At 41.7% G+C, this 22,611-nt stretch overlaps 1 protein-coding gene across 1 annotated transcript in view; it reads left to right on the forward strand.

Moving 5' to 3' along the window:
• Nucleotides 1–3,053: 3,053 nt before the first annotated feature.
• The window catches only part of MTAP (methylthioadenosine phosphorylase), a 37,546-nt gene continuing 17,988 nt past the window's right edge, over nucleotides 3,054–22,611 (forward strand). Inside the window, exons 1-4 of the mRNA XM_054397882.1 lie at nucleotides 3,054–3,086; nucleotides 8,793–8,879; nucleotides 15,449–15,507; nucleotides 17,839–18,006. Of these exons, the coding sequence (XP_054253857.1) occupies nucleotides 3,060–3,086; nucleotides 8,793–8,879; nucleotides 15,449–15,507; nucleotides 17,839–18,006 (341 nt within the window). The 5' untranslated portion in view covers nucleotides 3,054–3,059. The remainder of the gene's footprint in view (nucleotides 3,087–8,792; nucleotides 8,880–15,448; nucleotides 15,508–17,838; nucleotides 18,007–22,611) is intronic.

A 22,611-nucleotide genomic window follows, 5' to 3' on the forward strand; every position in this document is an offset into this window, starting at 1 on the left:
TACATTCCATCATTTAGAATATGAAATGCAAGGGAGAAAATACACAAGTTTTCTTTAGTGTTATAAATGGAATTTTGAACTGAAATTGCAACTTCTCTAGTAATCCTGTAACAGGACTCTGAGCTTTTCACAACTGAGTTAACAAAAGTGTGCTGCCTACAGAAATGAAAGTGTTTTAAAATGTTCACTCAATAAAGCATTGTTTCTTACTTGTTATTGAACAGTTAAACAATTTTGAAGGCTTAAGTGTATGTATGGCTGGTGTAAGTAATGGGAATTCATTACCTGTTAATATACAGGGAACTCACTTAGGAAGTGCAGAATTTACATTGGTAAGGGGTTTCCTTACTTGCTAACTGCTATATTGAAGTGAACATGGTATTAAATTTGAAAAGGTACACAATTTGCCTGCAAGAATACAGTTTTTCACTCCTTTTTCTGATTCTAAGCCATTGTCTCGAACATGCCAAATCTGTGGCTCAGACTAGGTATCTTCAGAAATCTCATCTAATTAAACTTCTTTTGAGCTTTTAGATCAGCACTTCCTGAGGTATTTGTGTCATTAACAATTCACAAGTAGGCTTTTCTGCTTGCTGTTCTGTATTCAGGTTTACCCTGGGTACATAGAAAGCTCTATATAGTGTAATTCCCCCACAAAATACACAGAGGATAGAGATTACATAAGCACAATGTTGGAAAGCTGGTACCAATCTGGACAGCATTCTCAAACTCCCATGGGGAGAGCTTGTGCAGAAACAACCAGCACAAGTCTAAAATGGAAAGCCTTCTTTCAATGTATGGTCCCTGAGAGTTCAAATTTTGATTATTTTCACACTATTAAACAAATAGTGAGCGCTCGTATTCAAAAAGAAACCAAAAACAGAACCAGAAAAGCAAAAGGACTGCACATACCTGTGGTAAAAGAGGAATACTGCAACACAACTGACACAGCTTTTTAAAACCAATTCAAGGAAGGAATACCTAAGTAGAATTAAGCAGAAGGAACTGCCAGAAGCTGTTCACGAGAAGATTCTGTGCACTGAAAGTAGAACACATACCTTTGATAGAAAATCCAGCCTAGAATGAGAAAAATAAGGTAAATTTCAGTCTTAATATTGGTATCGTGGCTACACTGCAGATGTTAACTTTCAACTTCACCCATGTCCTTCTTTCTCCCTCTAGTAAACCAAGACTTTCCCAAAGTCCATTTGTCATTATTCTCACATTCTCAACTGCAGTAAGAAATCTTAAGCCTCTATGACAAACATCCCAGCTGTGTATGAAGATCTCTAATATAAACTGAAGACATGAGGACAAAGCGTTTAAAGCTGCACAGAGAGCAAATTCCAGCTGAGACACAAATTCAGCACCAACTGCTACTGCCTTAAGTTATCAGGGATATTTTTATTCTGGTGTACAATAAACTGCCTTACAGAGTACACATAAATACATCAAAACTATTTATGTTTCTCAAAAGATTACATTATGATAAAACTAACATTCTTCTTAAATGTATGAACTTGTGGCAACAAGAAAAATACCACAAGTAGGAAATTCTAATTACTAATATATAATGATGTAGCATTTACATTATCATATCACTTAAACCTATAGTTAGCTTGAAGGACTAAATATATGTATTTTTTAAAATATATGTGTACTGCAGAAAAAAACCAAAACTCCTGTGTTTTTTCCAGAACAAGCTCCAGTTAGTTCTCAGAAAAATATTTGCATATTGAAAACACCATTTTTAATTTAAATCATATTAAACCCCTTAATGAACTGAGTTCTAATTGAAAACAAACCTCTTTCACTTAATTTAGAAAAAATAAATTAAAGCTAGGAATTAAGTTAGAGATCAAATTTTGGTATGGAAAACTTGGCAATCCAGGCTTGATCAGGACTTTTTGCTTCATGTCACTGTCTTACCAGGTGCTCCAGCAATTTTGTGGTGTGGTTAATTTCCACTTTCTATTGATAAACTAAGGAATTGGGGAGGTCTGTGGGGGTAAGTCAAATAAACCACAGTGTCCCCAGGATTGTGGTAGGTGATCTGGCTGCAAAATGGACCATATAAAGTTAGTTTTCAGAGACACTGTGCAGATGTTTAGCATTTTTAGCAAACACACCTTTAAGTAGATAAACTATCTCGTATTGCACCGCATTTGTGGAATACCATTTTCTGGAACTCGCAATGTAACTTAGAGAAAGTATTTCCATACCATCAGCTGCAGCATCACTCCGTTTACACGGAGTCAGTGAAGGCACCTGGAAAACCACATGGAAGCAGGACCACCTGAAGTATTAAAATCAAAGCAGGAAGGGTACCCTGGCTGTGATTTCAAGAGGTATTTAAACATCCCAACATTCTTGTTCACTTTATAAAAGTACTTCAAGAAGTATTAAAACCTTTGCTGGGGATACATTTCAAGGGTACAATAAGATATCAGGGCTTACGGACCAGACGGTGGTGGTTCCAAAAGGACACTACAGATGCTCTGATGAGACACATAGGCACAGCATATTAACTGAAGTGCTCAGAAATAACGGGAGGGTAATATCCACTTCTGCAGATAAGATATCCTGGGAGGTAAAAAAGAATTGGAAAAAATCCCCAAGCTATGTCGCACACTGTGACCCAAAACCACGATAAATCAGATTTTACTCCAAGAAACTGCTCGGCATGCTACGTTCCTACCAGTTTCCTAAAGAATTCCAGCCCTATGACCGCCATTAAGCAGCACTAGCACAGGGCTCACACCCAAACAACCGATCCCTCCGGCCCGGGGAGCAGACCCCTGAGGCACTCCCGCCCTTTCCCGCCCACTCGGGCCGCAGGCAGGGGCATGCCGCGCCAGCTAGGGCCGGGAGCGTCAGCGGCGTAGCCTCTCCACAGCCCAGGCGGGCGCTGCCACCTAGCGAGGACCACGGCGGCGGAGCTACCGCCAGCCCCGGAGTTTGCAGGCCGGCGGGGGCGGGGAGATCCCGGGCCACACACGGCGCGTCCGCCCGGCCTGCTGATAGCCTGCCAGTGGCACCACCCTGCCCTTCCTTCCAACATGGCCGCCGCCGCCGGGGCCGTGAAGGTAAGCGCGGGCCCGCGCCGCCATGGGCTGGGAACGTGGTGGCGGCCATCGCTGTGCTCAACCCCTCCCCGCCTGTCGCCTTCCTCCCTGCTCCCGGGCTGGGCTGCGGCTGTGCGAAGCGGGAGCGGAGGGCGCGGGCAACGCCGCCGCCCTCTTGGCGCTGCGTGGCGCTCGCTGTGTCGTGCCACGCTCTATGCTCTCTTCCCGCTTCCCCTCCGCTCCGCCCGCCGGCCGGGAGCGGGTCCAAGAGCACGGTGGCCTTTAGTGGTGCCAAGCAGGAGAGGGGCCGCCATGGCGTGCAGCGCAGCGCTGACTTTCCCTCCTCAAGCCCTGGTCCTCGTTTCCTCGCCGGGCCGGCCGCATGGCGCTGGCTGCCGCCTCTCAGCCGTACCTGGGGGCGGGCGGCCTCCGCCGGCCCCGCAGGGGCTCCCGCTGCCGGCCCGGACCTTGTGGTTTGGGGTTTTTGCTGGCTTGGGTGGTTTGGTGTTGTGGTTTTTGTTTTGTTTTGTTTTGTTTTGTTTTTTGTGGTTTTTTTTGTTGTTATTTTTTGTTTGTTTGTTTGTTTTTTTCCTGTGGGTTTATGTTTTTTTTTTAAACCGAAAACCAGAGGCCTTAGGGTTTGCGACCCGGCTGCCGACTGTGGGGTTTGTCAATGAGAGGCAGCCAGGCAGGTTTGTAACCGTTGCGGGTTACACAGATCCCGAAGCGGCAGCAGAATGTAGCTGGTATGAAAGTTGTGCGTTAAGACTTGTCCCTCCCATCTGTTTAAAAAGAAAAAAAAAAAAAATGGCTCCAGAAAGCGACAGCCTGCATCAGAGCTGAACATGTGAGTCAGGCTGGAAATCTGAGGTTTGTGTTTTGACCAAAATATGAGTTAGTTTTCTGAGGGGAAGTAACTTTCCCAGATGTTTTGGCTTATTTTACAGAGGCAGCAGGTTCTTTTAGTTGCAAGTGGTATGCCCCTTGCTGTTAATCTCGTTTTAAGACAGCCTTTTTAGTGCTATCCTCTTCTTATCATTCCCCAGAAAAAAAGAAGGTAATATAGATACATTCACTAGTTGTTTAGTTGTCACAAAGACTCATAGCTGGCCATGGCAGCATTTAATGTTTAGTAGTGTTTGAGACCCTTGTACCCTTGCTGCATTGATGCTTCTGTGTTGTGCACTTGAACCTATTCAAGGAATTTCACCAAACAGCAAGTGAGAAAGGGCACACACTGAAGCATGATCATTATTTGGACTCCAACAGAGAGATTATTTTGATTTTGTAGTTACTGATGTGGTAACTTTTTGTTAGGTTTCACTTTTGTTGGTCTTCATCCTTGTTTTTGAGACGACCCGTAGCATAGTAAAATACTTCATGTTTCACTTCGCTGCAATGCTGGTTTATTTTAGATTTCACTCCAGGTGAGATGAAGTCATTTACTATGCTATAGTTTGTTTCTTTCTGCTGCAATGCCATTTTACTTTAGGTAACTCCAGGTAACCTTAGGTACAGCCTCCATTAATTTGCACAGGTTGCATTCTTCATGTCGCTTTGTAAGACGCAAAATCTGGAATGAAGCCTTGCATCTTTCCATTCTTGAAGTCACTCCTGGCTTTGACTGTCTGCATTTTGAGGAAAGGTGTGACTTCTCTCCCTGAATCAAGTCTCTGCCATGCTTTGCTTTCAGTGCTGGGCTGCTAGGTGGAAGTAAACCTCAGCTGCTTTGGCGGGGTGCCTTGCCACTGAGCCTAGAGCAACTGTGTTCCTTTGATAAAGTACTGGAAGGTCTGTAAAACAGCATTTAATACAGAATCAGATTTTTGGGTCTCCAGCCCACAGATGCAGCTGATATTCGTGGAGATTATTCTCTTGGAGAGACATAAAAGTTAATTTTAGGGTTGGAGTTGACATTACATGATGGGAGAAACAGCTGCTTCAATGAATCTCTGCGGGCCTAACTTTCCTTCTGCTGTAGTAGCTCTCCTGTAAGTTACACTGAGTCCAGCCATTGTTGCTTAAGATGGCTTAAAAGTGACCAGACTGCTGCTGAGGAGTTTTTCAGGGAAGAAGATGGCAAAAACGAATTCAAGGCAGTGTAGCTCTTGTGAGCTGTTAGTTCCCGTCACTCAGACTGTGGATGTTTTGCCAGCTGGTTGCACTGCAGCCATTTCAGATGGCACAGCCATTGGTGTAAAAGCTTGCTCTGGAACTGAACTGTTCAGCACAAGCAGGAGCTGGAGCCCAAGAGCTAATCTGAAAGCAACCTTGCCAGGCCTATGCTGCCACAGGTCAAGTGTGCCTCTTTCTGGGGCAGGAATGATTTGTTACAGTGCTGGATCTATATGTTCATTAAATCATAGAACTGTTTTGGTTGAAAAGACCTTTAAGATCATTGAGTCCAACCATTATCTAACTCTGTCAAGGCTGGTGCTAAAACCATGTCCCTCAGCACCACATCTGTCTTTTAAGCACCCCCAAGGTTGGTGATTTAACCACCTCCATGGGGAAGTTGTTGCAGTGTGGAGAAGTTTCTTCTCATATCCAACCTTAACCTCCCTTGGTTCACCTTGAGGACGCTTTCATCCAATCGCCAGCCCCCACCTGGCTCCAGCCTCTTTTCAGGGAGCTGTAGAGAGTAAGGAGGTCTCTCCTCAGCCTCCTTTTCTCTAGGCTAAACAGCACTAGTTCCCTCAGCTGCTCCTCAGATGACCTGTTCTCCAGAAGGACCCTCTCTCTTGAGGACCTTTATGGAATTCCATTTATGAAATACACACAGGAGCAATGGTGAAAATTACCTTTTGTTGCTTTTTAGTTTTGTTATTGTTCCTGTGGCACACTTCTTACATGATTCTCAAAAAAAAAATTACTCAGCCTAAACTATTTAGTTTTCGTAAGCAATCTGTCTGATTGTGATGAATAAGAAACATGAGTAACATGGGAACAGAGCCATCAGAACTACTGCAAACAATGATCTAGGTCTTTCGTAATGGTGAGGTATCCTCAGTGTTGGGAGTTAGTGGATTTTAAATCTCATTATCTATTGCACTACTCCTCGGTCTCCACAGGGAGGTAGCAAAAGGAAGTAGGAGACCTCTTAAAAATACTTCAGCATTTACACCATCTGGTGTGGAAGGCTTTCTCAGAGGAGCATTTGGTGTGTAAGGGAGACCACCAAACCTCTGTTTCTTGAAACAAAATGCTTAATGAGCCAACTAATTTAGTGGTTGAACAAATGAGGTGTCTGTGAAGGTGAAAGAGAAAGCGAAAGACAATTATGTGTGTGTGAGGAAGGGGATTGTTGTATTTTGAGGTCTGGAGGTTTCACTTGAGAAGTTCTCCTTCTTCAGAAATAATAAAAATGTTGGAACCATGCAGTGATAAGTAATGGCAATGGCTATTTTTTTTTCCATGGTAAGCAACTCAGCCATGATAGGAATTCTTCAGCTTAAGTGAGGCAAACTCTGTAACCCCTGGTCCCATTGGAGTAGCATGTTCTCTGTGTGATAAAGAGTGGCATTATTTTTGAAGGTATAGCAGAATGATGGGGTTGGAAGGGACCTCCAGAGATCATCTAGTCAACCCCTGTGCTAAAGCAGGGTCATTCACAGCAGGCTTCCCAGGATCACAATGTCCAGATGGGTTTGGAATCTCTCCAGGATGGACTCCATAAGCAGTGAGCTTTTGAAATTGAGAGTTTATGGGATTATCTGTGTGAAAAATGGAGAAGATATTACACAAGTTTGCTATGCAGCAAGGTTTGGTTTACTTTCACGAGCATTTGGGGGCCAAATTCTCTAAGAATGAAGATTTCCAGACCACTTCACAGTGCTACCATCTCTGATTTATGGTATATAAGTGAGTGTGCAGGAAGGCAACATCTGTGCTGGGAAACCAAAGTCACCTTTTCCTGTTTCTCTACTGTCCTACTTCTAAATCAACTTCCTTCTCTCTACACATGCTAACACCAGCTGAGCTTTGACATGTAGGAACATCTGAAGTGACTTACCTGCTAGTATGAATACATGCTTGGCTAAAATCCTGTTATCACATTCCATCACTCCCTGGTGGATTCTCATTTATCATGCAGAGATTATGCCCCATGTAGGAACTGCTGCTGTCCAAGGTTTTTTCCACGAGTCACGCTCCTCATCTGTCTAAGGCTAATATCTCTCTATATAAACACCCATATATCTGTAATCATATAATCATGGAATATTTAAGGTTGGAAAAGACCATCAAGATCATCAAGTCCCTCTGGTAACCTAACACTGCCAAGTCCACTGCTCACCTGTGTCCCTCATCACCACATCTACATGCTTTTGAAGACTTTACTAGGCAGCCCCTTACAGGGCTTGACCACTCTTCCAGTGTCTTTCCTAATGTCCAACCTAAACCTCCCCTGACATGACCTGGGACTGTTTCTTCTCATCCTGACAATTGTTACCTGGAAGAAAAGGCCCCACCTCATTCAAATCTTTCAGCTAGAGAGATACTCTTTATGAATGGTGAGGACTGAAGCCCCACCTCACTTCCAGAATGTGGTATAAATTGGCTCACCCGTGCCTGTTCTGTGAATGATACAGAAAAAACTCCCTTCAAAATACAGAATCACAGAAGCATTCCAGTTGGAAAAGACCCTCGGGATTGCCAAGTCCAATGGATAGCCCTGCTCTACAAGGTTCATCCTTAAACCATATCCATGTCATTTGCTGTGCTTGAGATTGTGCCTGACAGTACCCATTCTACCCAAAGTGCTAAGCATTCTGAACTCAAGAGAAAACCTGACTTAATTGAGGATGGAATTATCCATAGGAAGACAAAAAACAAGATACTTTCCAATGATGTACTAGAAACAAGAAAATTCAGATGCATTTTTATTTAGCCAGGGTATGAAATCATAGGTGAGTTTAGGTTCAGTGAGAATATAGTTTGAGAGGAAATGGCCTCAAGTTGTGCCAGAGGAGGTTTAGGTTGTACATTAGGGAAAAATTTCTTCTCTGAAAAGATTGTCAGGTCCCAGAACAGACTGCCCAGGGAAGTGGTGGAATCATCATCCCTGAAGGAGGGGTTTAAAAGACTAACAAAAAACTGTTGCTGAAGTACACCATTTAATGATGACTTGGTAGTGTTAGGTTAATGGTTGGGCTTGATGATCTTTTTTTGGTCTTTTCCATCCTAAACGATTCTGTGTTTCAAATTACCTCATTTCTTTTTTCTTTCTTTCCCTCTTTTTATGAAACAACTGGAGCAGATGAGCAAGAACACGAAATCAGTTATTACTGAAGTGTCACAGATCAGTGGCAATTGTGAGTCACCTCAGGCTTTTTCACTACAAGTTGTATCAAAACACAACGTTGGACTCTTAGCCTGATTTCTTAAGGGGGGGGGGTGAAATTAAAATTAAATGGCCCTTTGGCATCTCCTTTCCCTTTCCCTTATACCTTGAAAATGTCAGTCAATTTCATAAAAACTTGGGAAATTTTTCCTTGGCTTTTTTAATTTGATTTTCTTTTAAAAGGAGAATCTTTTAAAAGGCATAAAAAACTAACAAGTTAAATACTGTTGTTTAAAATCAGTTGTTTGACATTTCATTTCTGGGCATGCTGTGTTTTGTTGATCTGTAGCCTAATCCCATATGAAGCAGAAAATACATTTTGTAGCTACCTACTTAGGTTTTGAGGCACACTATTAAATGGACTGACATGTGCTTTTCTGTGCAAGATTGGGATTATTGGTGGAACTGGCCTGGATGATCCAGACATCTTAGAAGGAAGAACAGAAAAATATGTCGATACTCCTTATGGCAAGGTCTGTATAACTTTAATTATTATTTTTTTTTTCATTACTGAGACTTTGTGCTGTAAAGATGTTTGCATGCTTTAAAGAATTTTCATACTGCTGTGAAACGAATGCTTGAGGGAGGTGCAACCTCTTGTGTGATTCTTAGCCTGTAGAAACAAGGTCTTACAAAGGTGATGTACCAAAGAGTCTATTACTCTTCTCATTTGTAGTTTATAAATTCAGTCCTGAATTTGCAGTCAGGAGGGACAAATCTTCGAATTTGTGCAGTTATGTGACCTGTAGTATATATCAGATCACTCCAGGAACCTTTCTGAATAGTGGGGAACTGTCGTTGAGTTATATGGACCACTGTCTTCTCTGTAACCACTGAAATATGCTTTACATACCAATGTTCTCCTTACAGTCATGTTTATAACCATGTAATTTGAAAATGATTTGAAAATGAAGCTCTGAAACTGATTTTGTGGCACAAGCATTCTTGACCAACTCTCCTTCACATTGCTTCAGCCCTTTTCCTTAGCAAAAGGGGAGTGGAGGCTAGAAGTGGTGCTCCATACCCAATGCTGAGTGTGCTGTGAAGGACAATTCCTGCTCCAAAGGGTTTGGAGTAGGAACAAGGAAGACAAAGGTTGAGAGAGAGTTTTATAGACAGGAAATCAAAGGGGAGAGAGGTTCTAGATGACACAGGAAGTTCATAGAAGAACTAGATCTCAGATAGTTCATAATGTCACAAGACCAGAGGATTCTGAGTGCTATACAATAGCCATCGGAATTACATCTTACGAAGTCTTTCAACGTACACTAGGAGGTATACAATAAAACAGCTGCCAGGTGGCAAGACTTTTTTATGGGTAGAAGCTTGTCAGAAATCCCCCAATCTAAATGGTTTAAAGGGGAAGTAAGAGTGTAAAAAGCAAGGGGATTTTGTATGCAGACCATTCAAGAAGGGGAAGGAGATAGATACTGAAGGAGGAGAAAACATAAGCAGGAAAATAAATTTAGTATTTCCCCCATCCTTCAAAGTCTCTTAAAAAACAGCAAGAGAGTGAAGGCAACTTGCCTCCTCCGTTTTCTATACTCTGAAGAGTGGTCAGTGTTGTTCTGAAGTAGAATTTTGAGAGTCATGAGTGGTCACAGCAGGGCCCTGCCTGCAGACTGCTCACAAAGCAAAAATAGCACTATGCTTGCATCAGATAGTAACTGAAACCTTTGTATCCTGGAAGGGAGAAAGACTTTCCTCCCTCACAGGGATCTGTCCAATTTATCCTGAAGGCTCCAGCGTCAGCACACCATGGTGCTGTGATGCAACAGGATTTGGGTGGTCCAAATTCTGCAGGCAGTGGGTGGTCTGCAGCAGGGTTTAGTATTGCTGAAGAGAGTGGGATGGCTTCTGCGCAAAGGAGTGGAAAAAGTTTCCTCAGTCCTGCACCTCTGGTCAGTTCAGAAGACTTTTTGGATTTCATTTAGGGAGCAGCTTAGCTGCTGCGTTTTTCTCCCTGTGTCCTTCACAGAATGCAACATGAATACAGAAGAATGAGTTTCGGTTGCCTATTGCGGTTGGTAAGATGTCATGATAGGAATCCCAAGTGTGGATTCTAGATTCTGTGCTGAGCTCAGCTGGGACTGTTAAGCTGACCTGGACAGAAAACTGCAGCTTCTTGGAGGTTCTATATCTGTGAAAGGCAGCACAGCCAAACAGCTAACTTTTGTCTTTAGCTTTGTTGGCCTGTCTCTCATCTGCTGCCTGTACATCTAGACTCCTAAATTAGAATTCAAGCCACTGGGCCTCATAGTTGGTCCATGTAGATTCATTCCTGCATGGATCCCATTAGCCTCAGGGTTTGAATGCAGTTTTCATCCTCATGGAGCAACTGTTGGATCAGCCTTGATGTAAGACATGCAGGGCTCACACACCACCGGTTAACAGTGGTATACAGTGCGCTGAGTGGGTCAAGTCAATGGATTTCAGGTGAAGCAGAAAGAAACATCACCATTTTAGTTGGCATTATTAGGTGGATCAATATTTGTGTATTTAGCTGCTGAGACTATTTAGCATTCAGGAAGGAGGTGTTACACAGCTTGCCTTTCTCGTTTTAGAACAGCAGAGATGAGAGAAGCAGCTGTAGCTGAATGCAGAGGGGCAAATGAGAACTTAAAAGTGTGCTTGGAGAAGTTTAGAAGTTTGTGGTTTGTGCTTATATTTTTTTCTAAAGGTGTGTCTTATTCGTGATGCTTACTGACATAAAACCAAATTCGGATTTTTTTTCTGCCGTAAAGATGCTTTTTTTCATAGAGCTGTGACATCAATGGAGAGAGAATATGAAATTTTAAGAAGTAAAGGGCTTCATCTAAGCAGACTGTTTAGCAATTTGTGGTCTGTTCTTTGCTGAGAGAGCCAGAGATGCAAATGTCAAGTCTGCTTCATTCAACAGGTTAGAATGAAAGTGAAGGTCTGAAGGCCAAAAGGAAAATGCAAGGCATTGTGCAAAAAATTCATGTCCATTTCATTCTATCTGTAAAAAATGCAAAGTGTACAAGCCTGCTTTCCTTAAATTTGGGGATTTAGTTCTTAAATTTCTTGGTGAAGACATAGCCAAAAGACTTCTGACTGGAAACATTTCTGGTGGTGATATTCCTTGGCACATATGACACTTGAAAACAGTAAAAGTAGAAGGTTCTTTAATGCTGTTTTTTCACTTTTAGAAGCAGAGTAATGTATTACATTTGCTTTATGTAAAGATCTTGAATTGTCTTCTGCTTTGACATTCTTGAATCATTTAATAACAAAACCAACTTCATTAGGGAATGTGGGGATATATTTTCCACTGAAATATGGAAAACTTTAAAGAAAATTAGCATAAGAATTTTTGCATTTTTCTGTATTTTCATTGATCCTTCCATGAAAATATAGCACGTTAGGTTTTTAAACAATAAATATGCCTAGAGCTGTTAATATTCCATCTTGCTTTTCTCCCTTGTCCACTTCCACCATTTTCATTGCATCAAAAACTTGGTATTGTATGGAAAATACCCCAAAACCTTTTGGCGTTCTATCTCCAGATACAGAAAATACTGAGTAAGAAAACTGCTTGCAACAGCACTTATCTGCATCACTGAATCTTGAAGCTATTAATAAAACTTGGCTCAGAATATAGTTTAAGGTAAATTGGTTTACTTTTCTGGATGATTGAATCACCCTTTCTCAAATAACAAAAATATCTTCCTGCTCTAGGAAATCATTTTAGGTGCCTCTCTCTTCTTTTCTGGCCAAAGGTATATCTGGTCCACCTCATAAACAAGGCTGCATGAAAATGAGGAAAAAGAGAAAAATAGAACAGTGACATAACACTTGAGCCCCTCTTCTGCCTCCCCAAAAGGACCTCAGTCATTTGATTTCTAAACTAGGTCACGAGTTAAATAAAGGCTTGGGGAACCTATCAACTTTTCCATCCCAGATTTTTGTTTGTTCATTCTGTGTTCTGTTCCAGCTTGTTTCTTAGGTGAGACCAAGGGAAAAATTAATTCTGCAAGCCTCACATTAACAATGCTGTATGGATATTTACGTTGCAGACAAAAGGGATTTGCTTCAAATGGATGTTACTGTCATAATTTAAGTTTAAATGTCCAGGATTCTTTGCTTCCTTTTTTGTTATGCAATGCTGAATAATACAGATCTGACTAGGATTTTGTGGAAGACGGAAGGAGTTAAATACAAGCATGAATTATTAATGTTTGAGAACTTTTTATTGGGCTTTTTAGAAGTTTAAATAGATATTTCTCAGTTGGAAATTTTTATTGTTTTATCAGCATTTCAAGGCTTCAGACTGCAGCTGAGATAACAGCAGAGAGGTGCAGCACTGGAATTAACTTGGGGGAGAAGGAGCAGAACAGAAGAATACACTAGCTCTGTTAGGTGGTTAACACATAGCTTGAAATTTCTGCCTCCTTCACTTCCGTGTAGCTGTACAGATGCTGACTTATCTTTATTTCCTCTCTTTTAATGAGCCATGATACAGTATCTGCATTCTTCTCTTTAACTGTCAGTTCGTTATTTAACAGCACTTTCTTTGCTCAAAATCTTTCTTTTTTTACTGTCGTGTTTCTACCAATCCTGTGCAATAAAGGTGTTCAGGCAGTCACCTGGAAGATGCCCTGAATATGTTCTGAGGAAATACATGTAGAGAAGACAACTCTCATCCTGTTCCATGGACACCCTGGATCCTTTTGATTTGACTATTGTGGCAGCAGAAAGGAGAGAAAACCCTATTTGAAGCCTGATGGATTTCAAAGTTCTTGCTGTGTCAGCAGTGTGGGCCAGAATTCAGTGGTGTTCTGTGGTGGGGATGAACATCAAATAGCAATGAAATTGCACCTTTCTACCCTACATCTTTTGGAAATTGTTATAAACTTGAGTCTGGCTTGAAATAAAGATGAGTCTGTCGCTTATAAAGCAAGAGAATCTGGTCCTCAGCTTACTGACCTTCATTTTGATACAAGGCAAGGAATTTTGGCTGAAGTCCTCTTTAGTCTTTAAGAGTATTTTTGTATCCTGCTGTGAGCTAAGTTGTGCGTTGGAGGCCTTTTCCAGCCTCAGTGATTCAATGTTTATTACTTCACACAGCAAATGTATGCTCTCTAAATTAAACAAAACCCAAAACCCAAAATCCCAAATGCTAATTATTGTGAGCCCTCATTTTTATGGAACATTACAACATGAAAATGCCTTGGGAACTAGGTGGGGATGCTTTTGCCCTGTGAAATTTCACTCTTAAGGCCATGTCCAGTTCAGAAAACCATCTGTAAAATAAATAGAGGAAGTGTTTAAATGTCAGTGGCTTAATATTAAATGGAGACTTGAAAAATATGTCAAATACACTGCAGATCTAAAAAAATACGTTTTCTAGAAAGTTATTTTTGAAAAAATAGTAAATCTGTATGACAGAATTTAAACCTAGATGATTGAGTAAGTTATGGTGCGTTGAAGAAGAATTAAAATTATGTTTATTAATTAAAATTTTTAAATTATGGAAAAGAACTGTGAAATAGGGAATAGAAAGTGGCATTTTTATTAGAAATTAGTATCTCTAAAATGCAGCTGTGTGGGACTCACTGCTTCATTCTAGATCTCTGCAAATTTTCAAGTGTGTAATACAATTAAGAGCTGTAAAACTAAGTGCTGGTTGAAACCTTGCAGCTAGCATTAGAATGTTCTGAATTGAGCAGGAGAAGCAGCACTGCTGCTCAGCACAGATGCAGTGTAGTATCTAATTAAACAGAGGACTCACACTTTTTACACCAAAAAAAAGGGAAGCTGTAAGCATTGTGTATTTCAGATCCCTCATACATACAGCCCAGGAGCAAAGCATAGGCCTGCAGAGCAGTTCATTTGTGGAAGCTGTGGTTGAGGACCTGGAGCCTGGCCTGTGTTTTCTGCTCCCTGGGCTGACCCAGTACAACATTGCCCTCTGCCTCCAGTCTGCCAGGATTTTTCTCTCCTATCAGAATAAATTTCCCAAAAGCAAGACTCCTAGCAGCAGAGTGTCAGGAAGCTGAAGGGATGTGCAAGATGGGTTGGAGGAACCTAGAACTCTTCCTCACAGCCATAGTGTGAGCTAGGAGGCCATAGTATAAAGGGGACAGAGAAGAAAATTTGTTATGGAAAGGGACAGACTAATTGTGATTTCTGTGAGGAGGGGGCTTTTAGGAGGGGATGTCACCTGTTCAGCAAAAGCAACCAAACTTTACAGGAAAGAGTAGGACCATGCCTTGAATATCGTGTTCATTTTTGAGCCTCTCTCCACAAGAAGGACACTGAGGTGCTGCAGCAGGTCCAGAGGACAGTAAGGAGTCCAGAGAACAAGTCCTGTGAAGAGCAGCTGACAGAACTGGGTTTGTTCAGTCTGGAGAAAAGGAGGCTGGAGGGAGACCTTCTCACTCTCTCTCCTTGAAAGGAAATTGGAGTGAGGTGTGGGTTGGTCTCTTGGTCTCTTCTCCCACATATGAGTGACAAAACAAGACGAAGCAGCCTCAAGCTATGCTAGGGGAGGTTTAGATCTGACATTAGGAAAAATATCTTCACTGAAAGGGTTGTCAAATACTGAAACAGGCTGCTTGGGAAAGTGGTTGAATCATTATCCCTGGAGGGGTTTGAAAGGCATGTAGATACGGTGCTGAGGGACATAGTTCAGCACCAGGCCTGGCAGAGAGTGGTTGGACTTGATCTTAAACATCTTTTCCAGCTTAAACCATTCTTTGAGTCTGTGCTCGTCAGTTTAAAGGCAACATGAATATAATTTCAAAGTATTTGAAAGGATTGCTGTTTGAAACCCTGAGGTAAGGAGTTGCAGCATCAGTATTAGTATGGACACAAGGAAATTGTGACCATCTTTCTCGTGTTTGATCTTCCTGTTCCAGACTGTTTGACTAACTTGCCGTACGAAATTACAGATCTCAGGAAAATGTGAGGCTACAGTGGCAACCACTATACAATTTCATAACTATCTTGCTGATTTTTAAGTAGCAGTGAAGGTTTATAATGTGATTGTCAGACTGTAACTCATTTGCTTCTTTTACAGCCGTCAGATGCTTTGATACTGGGGAAGATAAAAAATGTGGACTGTGTGCTGTTGGCAAGGTAAATGAAGTCTTCTTCAAAGCTGTTTGGTTTTTTGTGGGTTTTGTGGTTTTTTGGTTTGTTTTTTATCTATCTATATATATATTAGGTGAACTGAATTTTTATTCTGACTTCATCTTGCTCTGTGTTGTTGTTAGCCAAGTCCATCAGAAGCTTGGTTTTTTGTTTCCTGCACAAATGTGATGTTGCAAGGACTGAGAGTATAAAAAACACTATCTAGGTCAAGAAAGGGAAATCCAGTGGGGTCTGCTGCCTTAGTAAGAACAGCAAACTGCAAAGCTGCCTGCTCTGATGGTAGGTATGTGGTGCCTGATACCCTCAGTAAATCTGTCTGCTCCTATCTCTGGAAATTTCCTTTGTGAAACTCAGAAATGCCCGTTTCCAGATGAACTGTATCTGTGCAACCACTGCTGACTCTTCCAAAGCATTTTATTTGGTTTTTGAGTCCTCTGTCTGTTAGGTTTATTGCTTAGGAGGCTGCATCTCCTGTAGCTGTTTTTATTCAGGCCTCTTACCATACTCAGAAGAGACTCTGGAAGCAGACACTAATGTGACCATGTATAGCTGTGATGACTGTGATACTAGATTAAATGTAAGAATGCTAACATGGTTCTCAGCAGCTGGACAGCATGGACAGAGCCATCAGCAGCCCTGCACAAGTCAGGGTGATGAATCAAGCCCAGTATCCCTCCAGGGAGCCCAGACAGGAGGTGGGGCCAGAGACAGGATTGGACACACAGCTGCAGCATATGTCCAAAGTCCATCCAGAAAACAGGTGTGGAGACAAACTGCAGCACAGGTCTGAAGGCCATCCAAGAGAGGGCTGGGGACAGGAACACCTGTGACATAGCTCAAGCCAACCTTCGTTGGGGCCTGAGCTTGGAGATGGGAGCACCTAGGCTCACGGACACCAGGTGTTTGGGTGGAGGCCCGTGGTGATCCTGGCCAGGACAATTATGACCTGGTGGTGCACTCAAGTCCCCAGTTCTTTTCATGTCAGTATTTTTCCATTAAGCTACTGACTGTTAACCATGTCTGTGACTACCCATCTGTGTGTGGGTTTACTTTTCCTATCTTGCGTGGACTTTGCTCATGTATTTTATTACAGCTGGACAACATTTCTCTCATTTTCTCAAATGAAATGCTAAGTCAAGATCTCATAGCTGTGCTGTATCAAAGTAGGCCTTGGACTTCACATTGGTGACCGATTTTGACTGTGGTTTGCATCCTTACTAAGATTTATGACCATTCACATGCAACACTCAACAAGTTTTATTTTTGGGGTCAAGGTACCTGCAACTCCACTGTGTGTTTTGGGAAAAATTACAGAGTTGCTTTGAATGACAGATTTTTGTAAACAGGTCCTGTAAAATACAGAAGAGGATTATTGCAGCAGCTGCAACATTAAACACTAAATCTACAGCTTATCAGAAGTGCTAATGACAGCATGGGAATCCTGCCAGGCAGTGTTTGGTCATGTATGCAACTCTCAGTTTCCAGCTGATCAAGTTCTTTAGACCTTTTGGTCTCTGTGAAATCGGGAAACTGAGTTCCTCCTTTCCTCTTACATGGTTGCAAATAATGTGTTTGATCATTATGTGTGTGATGTACCTCCATAGTGATGACAGAGAGAACACAAAAGCTTGTACTTATAAGAAAGACTAAATATTTCCTGCCTTGGTGAAAAAAAAAAATAACACTACAGCAGTGTGAAGTCATTCTTCTAATTTATGAAAGCTGTCAGATCATTTTAAGAGCAAAGAGAAAAAATGTGGTGATTCTACTGTTCACTTTGGGAAGGGCAGAGATTAAAGCACTGTGTTCATTCTTGTCTTAATTTCCTGTGATGTGTCACTGTTTTCTGGGTGGGAAAATACAAACAGCACTTCTGAGCTGAAAATTTGTAGAGGGTGTATATAAATCTTACAAATTTGTTGTAGTGTATGGAAGGTTTAATCTGCTCTACCTGGGTTGTCACAGTCTGTGGAACTGACTTACGAAACTCAGAGAAAAACAACTTTTTATAATCTCAAAGCTGGTAAAGTATATTTGGATCGTATTTTCAAGATTCTCATGCGGTCTTGAACTTAAAAAAAAGAATTGCATTTAAAAAGAAGACTACACCACTACTTCTTAAATCAGTACACTTAGGAAAACAGGCTGTACCAGAGGTAGCTGAAATGACCAGTTTCACTTCCAGTGTTGTTAGAGAAAATACATTTCTTGGAATTCTCCTTATCTGGGAGAAGGAAGGTGATTTCAGTTTGGTGGTTTGGGGGTTTTTTTGTTGGGTTTTTGTTTTGTTGACTCTCTTGAAACATGTCTTTGCAGACATGGAAGGCATCACACAATTATGCCATCAAATGTCAATTACCGTGCCAATATCTGGGCATTAAAAGAAGAAAATTGTTCGCATGTGTTAGTGACTACTGCCTGTGGTTCCTTACGAGAGGAAATACAGCCTGGTGATCTTGTCATAATTGATCAGTTCATTGACAGGTGAGTAACACTTTTTTTGTTGTGTCCGTAATTTGGGGGGAGAAAAGAAAGGGGACAGATGGGGTTAAACTGTATAATAATATGGTAACGTTAAATTAAGTTTTTGTGGAATGTGGTGATAGCTTCAGTTCTTATGGCAGAGTGATTGATACAGAAAGTGGTAGGAAATGGGAATGAGATTACGTTGACTTTTAACAGACATAAGAGAAGTACCAGGCTTTGAAGAATGGCCTCAAATAAACTAAAGTATAGCTTCTTGTATAGAGTCTTCTCAAGAGAAGAGATCTCCCGTCCTCACATGTGGCAGAGGAACATGGATAAGAGCACAGGCTGGTCTAAGGTTTAAGAGGATCCTGAAATGAAGTGGAGAGGTACAAGAAAGCATAGGAAGAGGCAGGTAGGAAAATGCAGTAATAATGAGGCTGTACAGAAGAGAGATCAAAAGTAAGAGTGAGAAAAGAGAGGAAATTGTTTCAAAACTAAGAGAGATGCTAACATCATTTTTTATTTCCTGAGAGTCATAAGGAAGTACATTTTTTTCATAGTCTGTCTGATCCAGTTAGTTCTCCTCAATTGTCTGATACCTGGAAAAATTCAAGCTAAGTATTGAGGCTGAACACTTTGTTTATACAGATTAAATCATAATCCTCCTTATTCTGCCAGCTGTCCTTGTGAACGAGTACTTGCAAATGGGAGAAGGATGCTAATGCATTTTTTTTTAATTTCCTAAGAATCATAAGAAGGTTTTTCCCAAGGCTGTATCTATCCCAGTCAGTCCTCTCTCTTCCTTTATTTTCTGATGTTTAGAGAAATTCAAGCAAATGTAATGGGGAGAACACACATTTAAACGTCACCAACTGCACCAAATATTTAGAAAATATAGTTGCAACTTTTAAGAGGTAGATTTTTTTTTATTAGTGCTTTATAAATGAACTGTATCTGGAAGTCTTAGTTGGGTATTGCACCCAGTTTTAAGTGTTTGGCATGGTTTATGGAATTTCTCTGAGCTTTTCATAGAAAAGTGGTCCAGAGACCTCTGACTTGGGAGTGCTTCTGGGAAGTAAGGGTTGTTTTGCAGGTGCATGTTTCCTCCTTTTTCATATTTTGTTGTCAGCAAAGCTTTTTGATCCCAACATTTGAAAACAGGGCACACCAAAATCATGTTAGCTGAAACAGACCTCTGGATGCATTTCACAGAATCACAGAATGCATCAGGTTGGAAGGGATCCTCAGAGGTTATCTTGTCCATCCCCACTGCAGTGAGCAGGAACTCCTCCAACTAGATCACAGAATGACAGAATCACAGAATGTTAGAGGTTGGAAGGGACCTCCACAGATCATCCAGTCCAAACCCCCTGCCAAAGCAGGATCACCCAGGGTAGTCTGGGTGCAGGAATGCATCCAGGAGGGTTTGGAAAGTCTCCAGAAAAGGAGACTTCACAACCTCTCTGGGCAGCCTGTTCCACCCTCTGTCACCCTCACTGTAGAGAAGTTTCTCTTCCTATTGAGGTGAAACCTTCTGTGTTCAAGTTCGTATCCATTGTACTGTGCACCACCAAAAGGAGCCTGGCCCCCTCCACTTGACACCCACCCCTCAGATATTGATAAGCATTGATCAGTCTTCTCCAGACTAAGCAGTCCCAGGTCTCTCTTCAGAGGGGAGATGCTCAAGTTCCCTAATCATCCTCGTGGCTCTTCGTTGGACTCTCTCCAGCAGATCTCTGTCTCTCTTGAACTTTTGTGGGGCTGCTGGCAATATTTCATTGCCAGCTGAACATGTATGCCTAAGTTTGTCCTCTTCAGGTTATGATTTACTGGCTTTTGTGTGTGTGTGTAACTGAAATGCTTTTTCTTGTAAGAGACAGTAAGTACAGTGTATCTAAATGACTAAGTATCCTGGCAGGAGCAAGTCCCATATAAAGGGCTTCCTGTTATACTAGAATTGATTTATGAGTGGAGAGCAGCTGTGTTGCTGACAATAGTCTTTCTTTTTTCTTTTTTTTTAATCTTGTCAAGTGTAAAGGTATTAAGGTTGATCGCTTTGTTTATACAGATTAAATTGTAATCATCCTTATTATGCCAGTAGCACTTGGAAATGAGTAATTTTGGTATTGATAGTGGTCTTCATGGAAAGATGGAAGAGTACAGGGTTTGGATGATTCTGAGTAAAGCACCAGTTATTTTGGCATCATCTAGCAGGCTCCTTGGTAGGAGAAGGGAGGCAAACTCTGCCAAGCTGTGAATTGCATATGTGGCAAGAAGTAACTTCTGTCCCAGAGAGCCTGCAGCTCTAAACAAGAAACAGCTGGAATGATTGCAGAGTTATTATCTGCAACGGATGAGAGGTGGAAGTATGGAGAAACTAACTCTTGGAGAGGTCACGCAGAAAGACATTAACAGAGCCAGGAAATTAACCCAGATACAAAATCTGAGACCATCCTTCACCCAAAAGGTCATTCTGAAAATCAGCAATTAATTTTGAAGCGACCTAATCTCTTCCCACAGCTTTAAATTCCCCAGCACTTGCCAGTCTGCATCATAACTTGTGAGCTGGAAAGGAAATCACAGAGTCACAGCATGATGAGGTTGGAAAGGACCTCTGGAGATCTAGTCGAACCCCACTGCCATAGCAGGTTCCTCTAGAGCAGGTTGCACAGGGTGGCATCCAGGTGGGTTTTGGATCACTGCAGAGAATGAGACTCTCTGGGCAGCCTGTTCCAGTGCTCGACTGCCCTCACAACAAAGAAGTTCCTCCCCATGTTTAGATGGAACTTCCTATGTGCCTGTTATCTCTTGTCATGTCACTGGGCACCACTAAAAACAGACTGACCTCCTCCTCTTGACACCCACCCTTTAAGTATTGATAAGCATAAATAATGTAAGTATTTATAAGTATGAGTACCATGTATTATTTCAGTGGTTGCACTCAAGGTAGGCATGGTTTTGCTGCCCAGAAGCACCTAAGCAGGCTGGATGTTGTGTTGAAAACTGTGGTGTCTCCTGCTCTGGAACATGATGCTCCCAAAGCAATAGTCATGCTCTAGTTCACATTTTGCCAGCACCCATGACAGCCACATGACAGGAGAAGTGGCAGGCTGGCTGTGGCTCTGAGCAACCTGATCTAGTGTGAGGTTTCCCTGCCCATGGTGAGGGTTTGGAACTAGATGATCCTTGTGATCCCTTCCAACCCTAACAAATCTGTGTTTCTATGATTCTAAGTGTTCCTGTGAGCACAGATAATCAGGCTGGATGAAGTTGGGGGTTTAAGAACATGTAACTTTCAAGAAGAAAGAAAAAAAAGGAAAAGGTTATAGAACAAAGCAGTATATTTGTCTAATATAAATGTGAGTGAAAGGACAGAGATTATGTACAGTGCAGCCAAGAAGGCAGATAGTATCTTGGACAGCAGGATTAGCAGGGATGTTGCCAGCAGGCTGAGGGAGGAGATCATTCCCCCCTTTACTCAGCACCAGTGAGGCCACACCTGGAATGCTGACTACTTCCAATGGTGTTGAATTATCAACAAGCTATTAGTAATTAAAGAACAAAATAAAAATTCACACTGGTGTCTGCATAAAAAGCAATCTCAGCATGCCTTGCCTCTTCAAGGACACTGGAAGAAAATTCTCCACAGAGACACTTTAGAGAGTTTAACAATACTGTAATAACTCTACTGCTCTGTGTGACAAAGAATTTTCGCAATAAACTTGGCAGCTGTTACAGAATTTGTTTGATGAAGCTATTTTCTGCTTCTTCCTGACAGAGCTGAGTCATCCAAGTTAAGTAGTTAACTTCTCACTCTTCTTTTTGTGGCAGACAGCAGCAGCAATCTGAAGAGAAAGTATTAAAACACCCCTGATTAGTCTGAGCTTGCCAGTTAAGTAACAGCACTGTAATAAACTAACAGGAGTTAAAGACATAAAAATACTTCTTCCAGATACTTTGTTTAGCCACTTGTTTGGAGGAAGAGAACAATTGTAGCCTGCAAGAGTTACTTCTGGATTTGGAAGGAGGGAAGATACCCTGTAAATATTTCAGTACTTATTTAACAAAATATATCTTTTGTTGTTCAAATATACACACTGATAGGTAAGTGTGAAGGAAGCAAAATCACACACACTAGGAGTGCTAATGATCTGCAAAACCAAGCTCTCAAAAGTTTGGAAATGTTATTCAGTGTCCACCACTATATATCAGATCTGTGTCCTAAGCTAGACTGAAGTCTGTGTGCTGAGATCCTGTTATTAATGCCGCAGTGTGCATGCCCTGGGGGAGCAAATTGCAGTTGCTGCCTACAGCTCCTACAGCTTTCTGCGCAGTTCTAGCTCCTCTCCCAGTCCCATCCAACTATTCCTGCTTCATACCCTGTGGAGAACTAGAGGCAGCTACAAGGCACTGATCGGCTTGAGTAAATCCTTCCCACATAGATCTTTACCCTTTGTAGTGCCTGGCATGGGTTAATCACTACAGAAGACAGGATACCTTTCAAGAAAGGTAAAGGATTTTTTTTTGCAGCTCTAATCAGTACTTTATGCATAAATATATACATGCCCATTTCCCAGGAAAGAATTCTCTTTTATCCTGTAGCATCATCCACTGTTTGGC

This window comes from Indicator indicator, chromosome Z (assembly GCF_027791375.1).
Source record: "Indicator indicator isolate 239-I01 chromosome Z, UM_Iind_1.1, whole genome shotgun sequence".
NCBI classification, from domain to species: Eukaryota; Metazoa; Chordata; class Aves; order Piciformes; family Indicatoridae; genus Indicator; species Indicator indicator.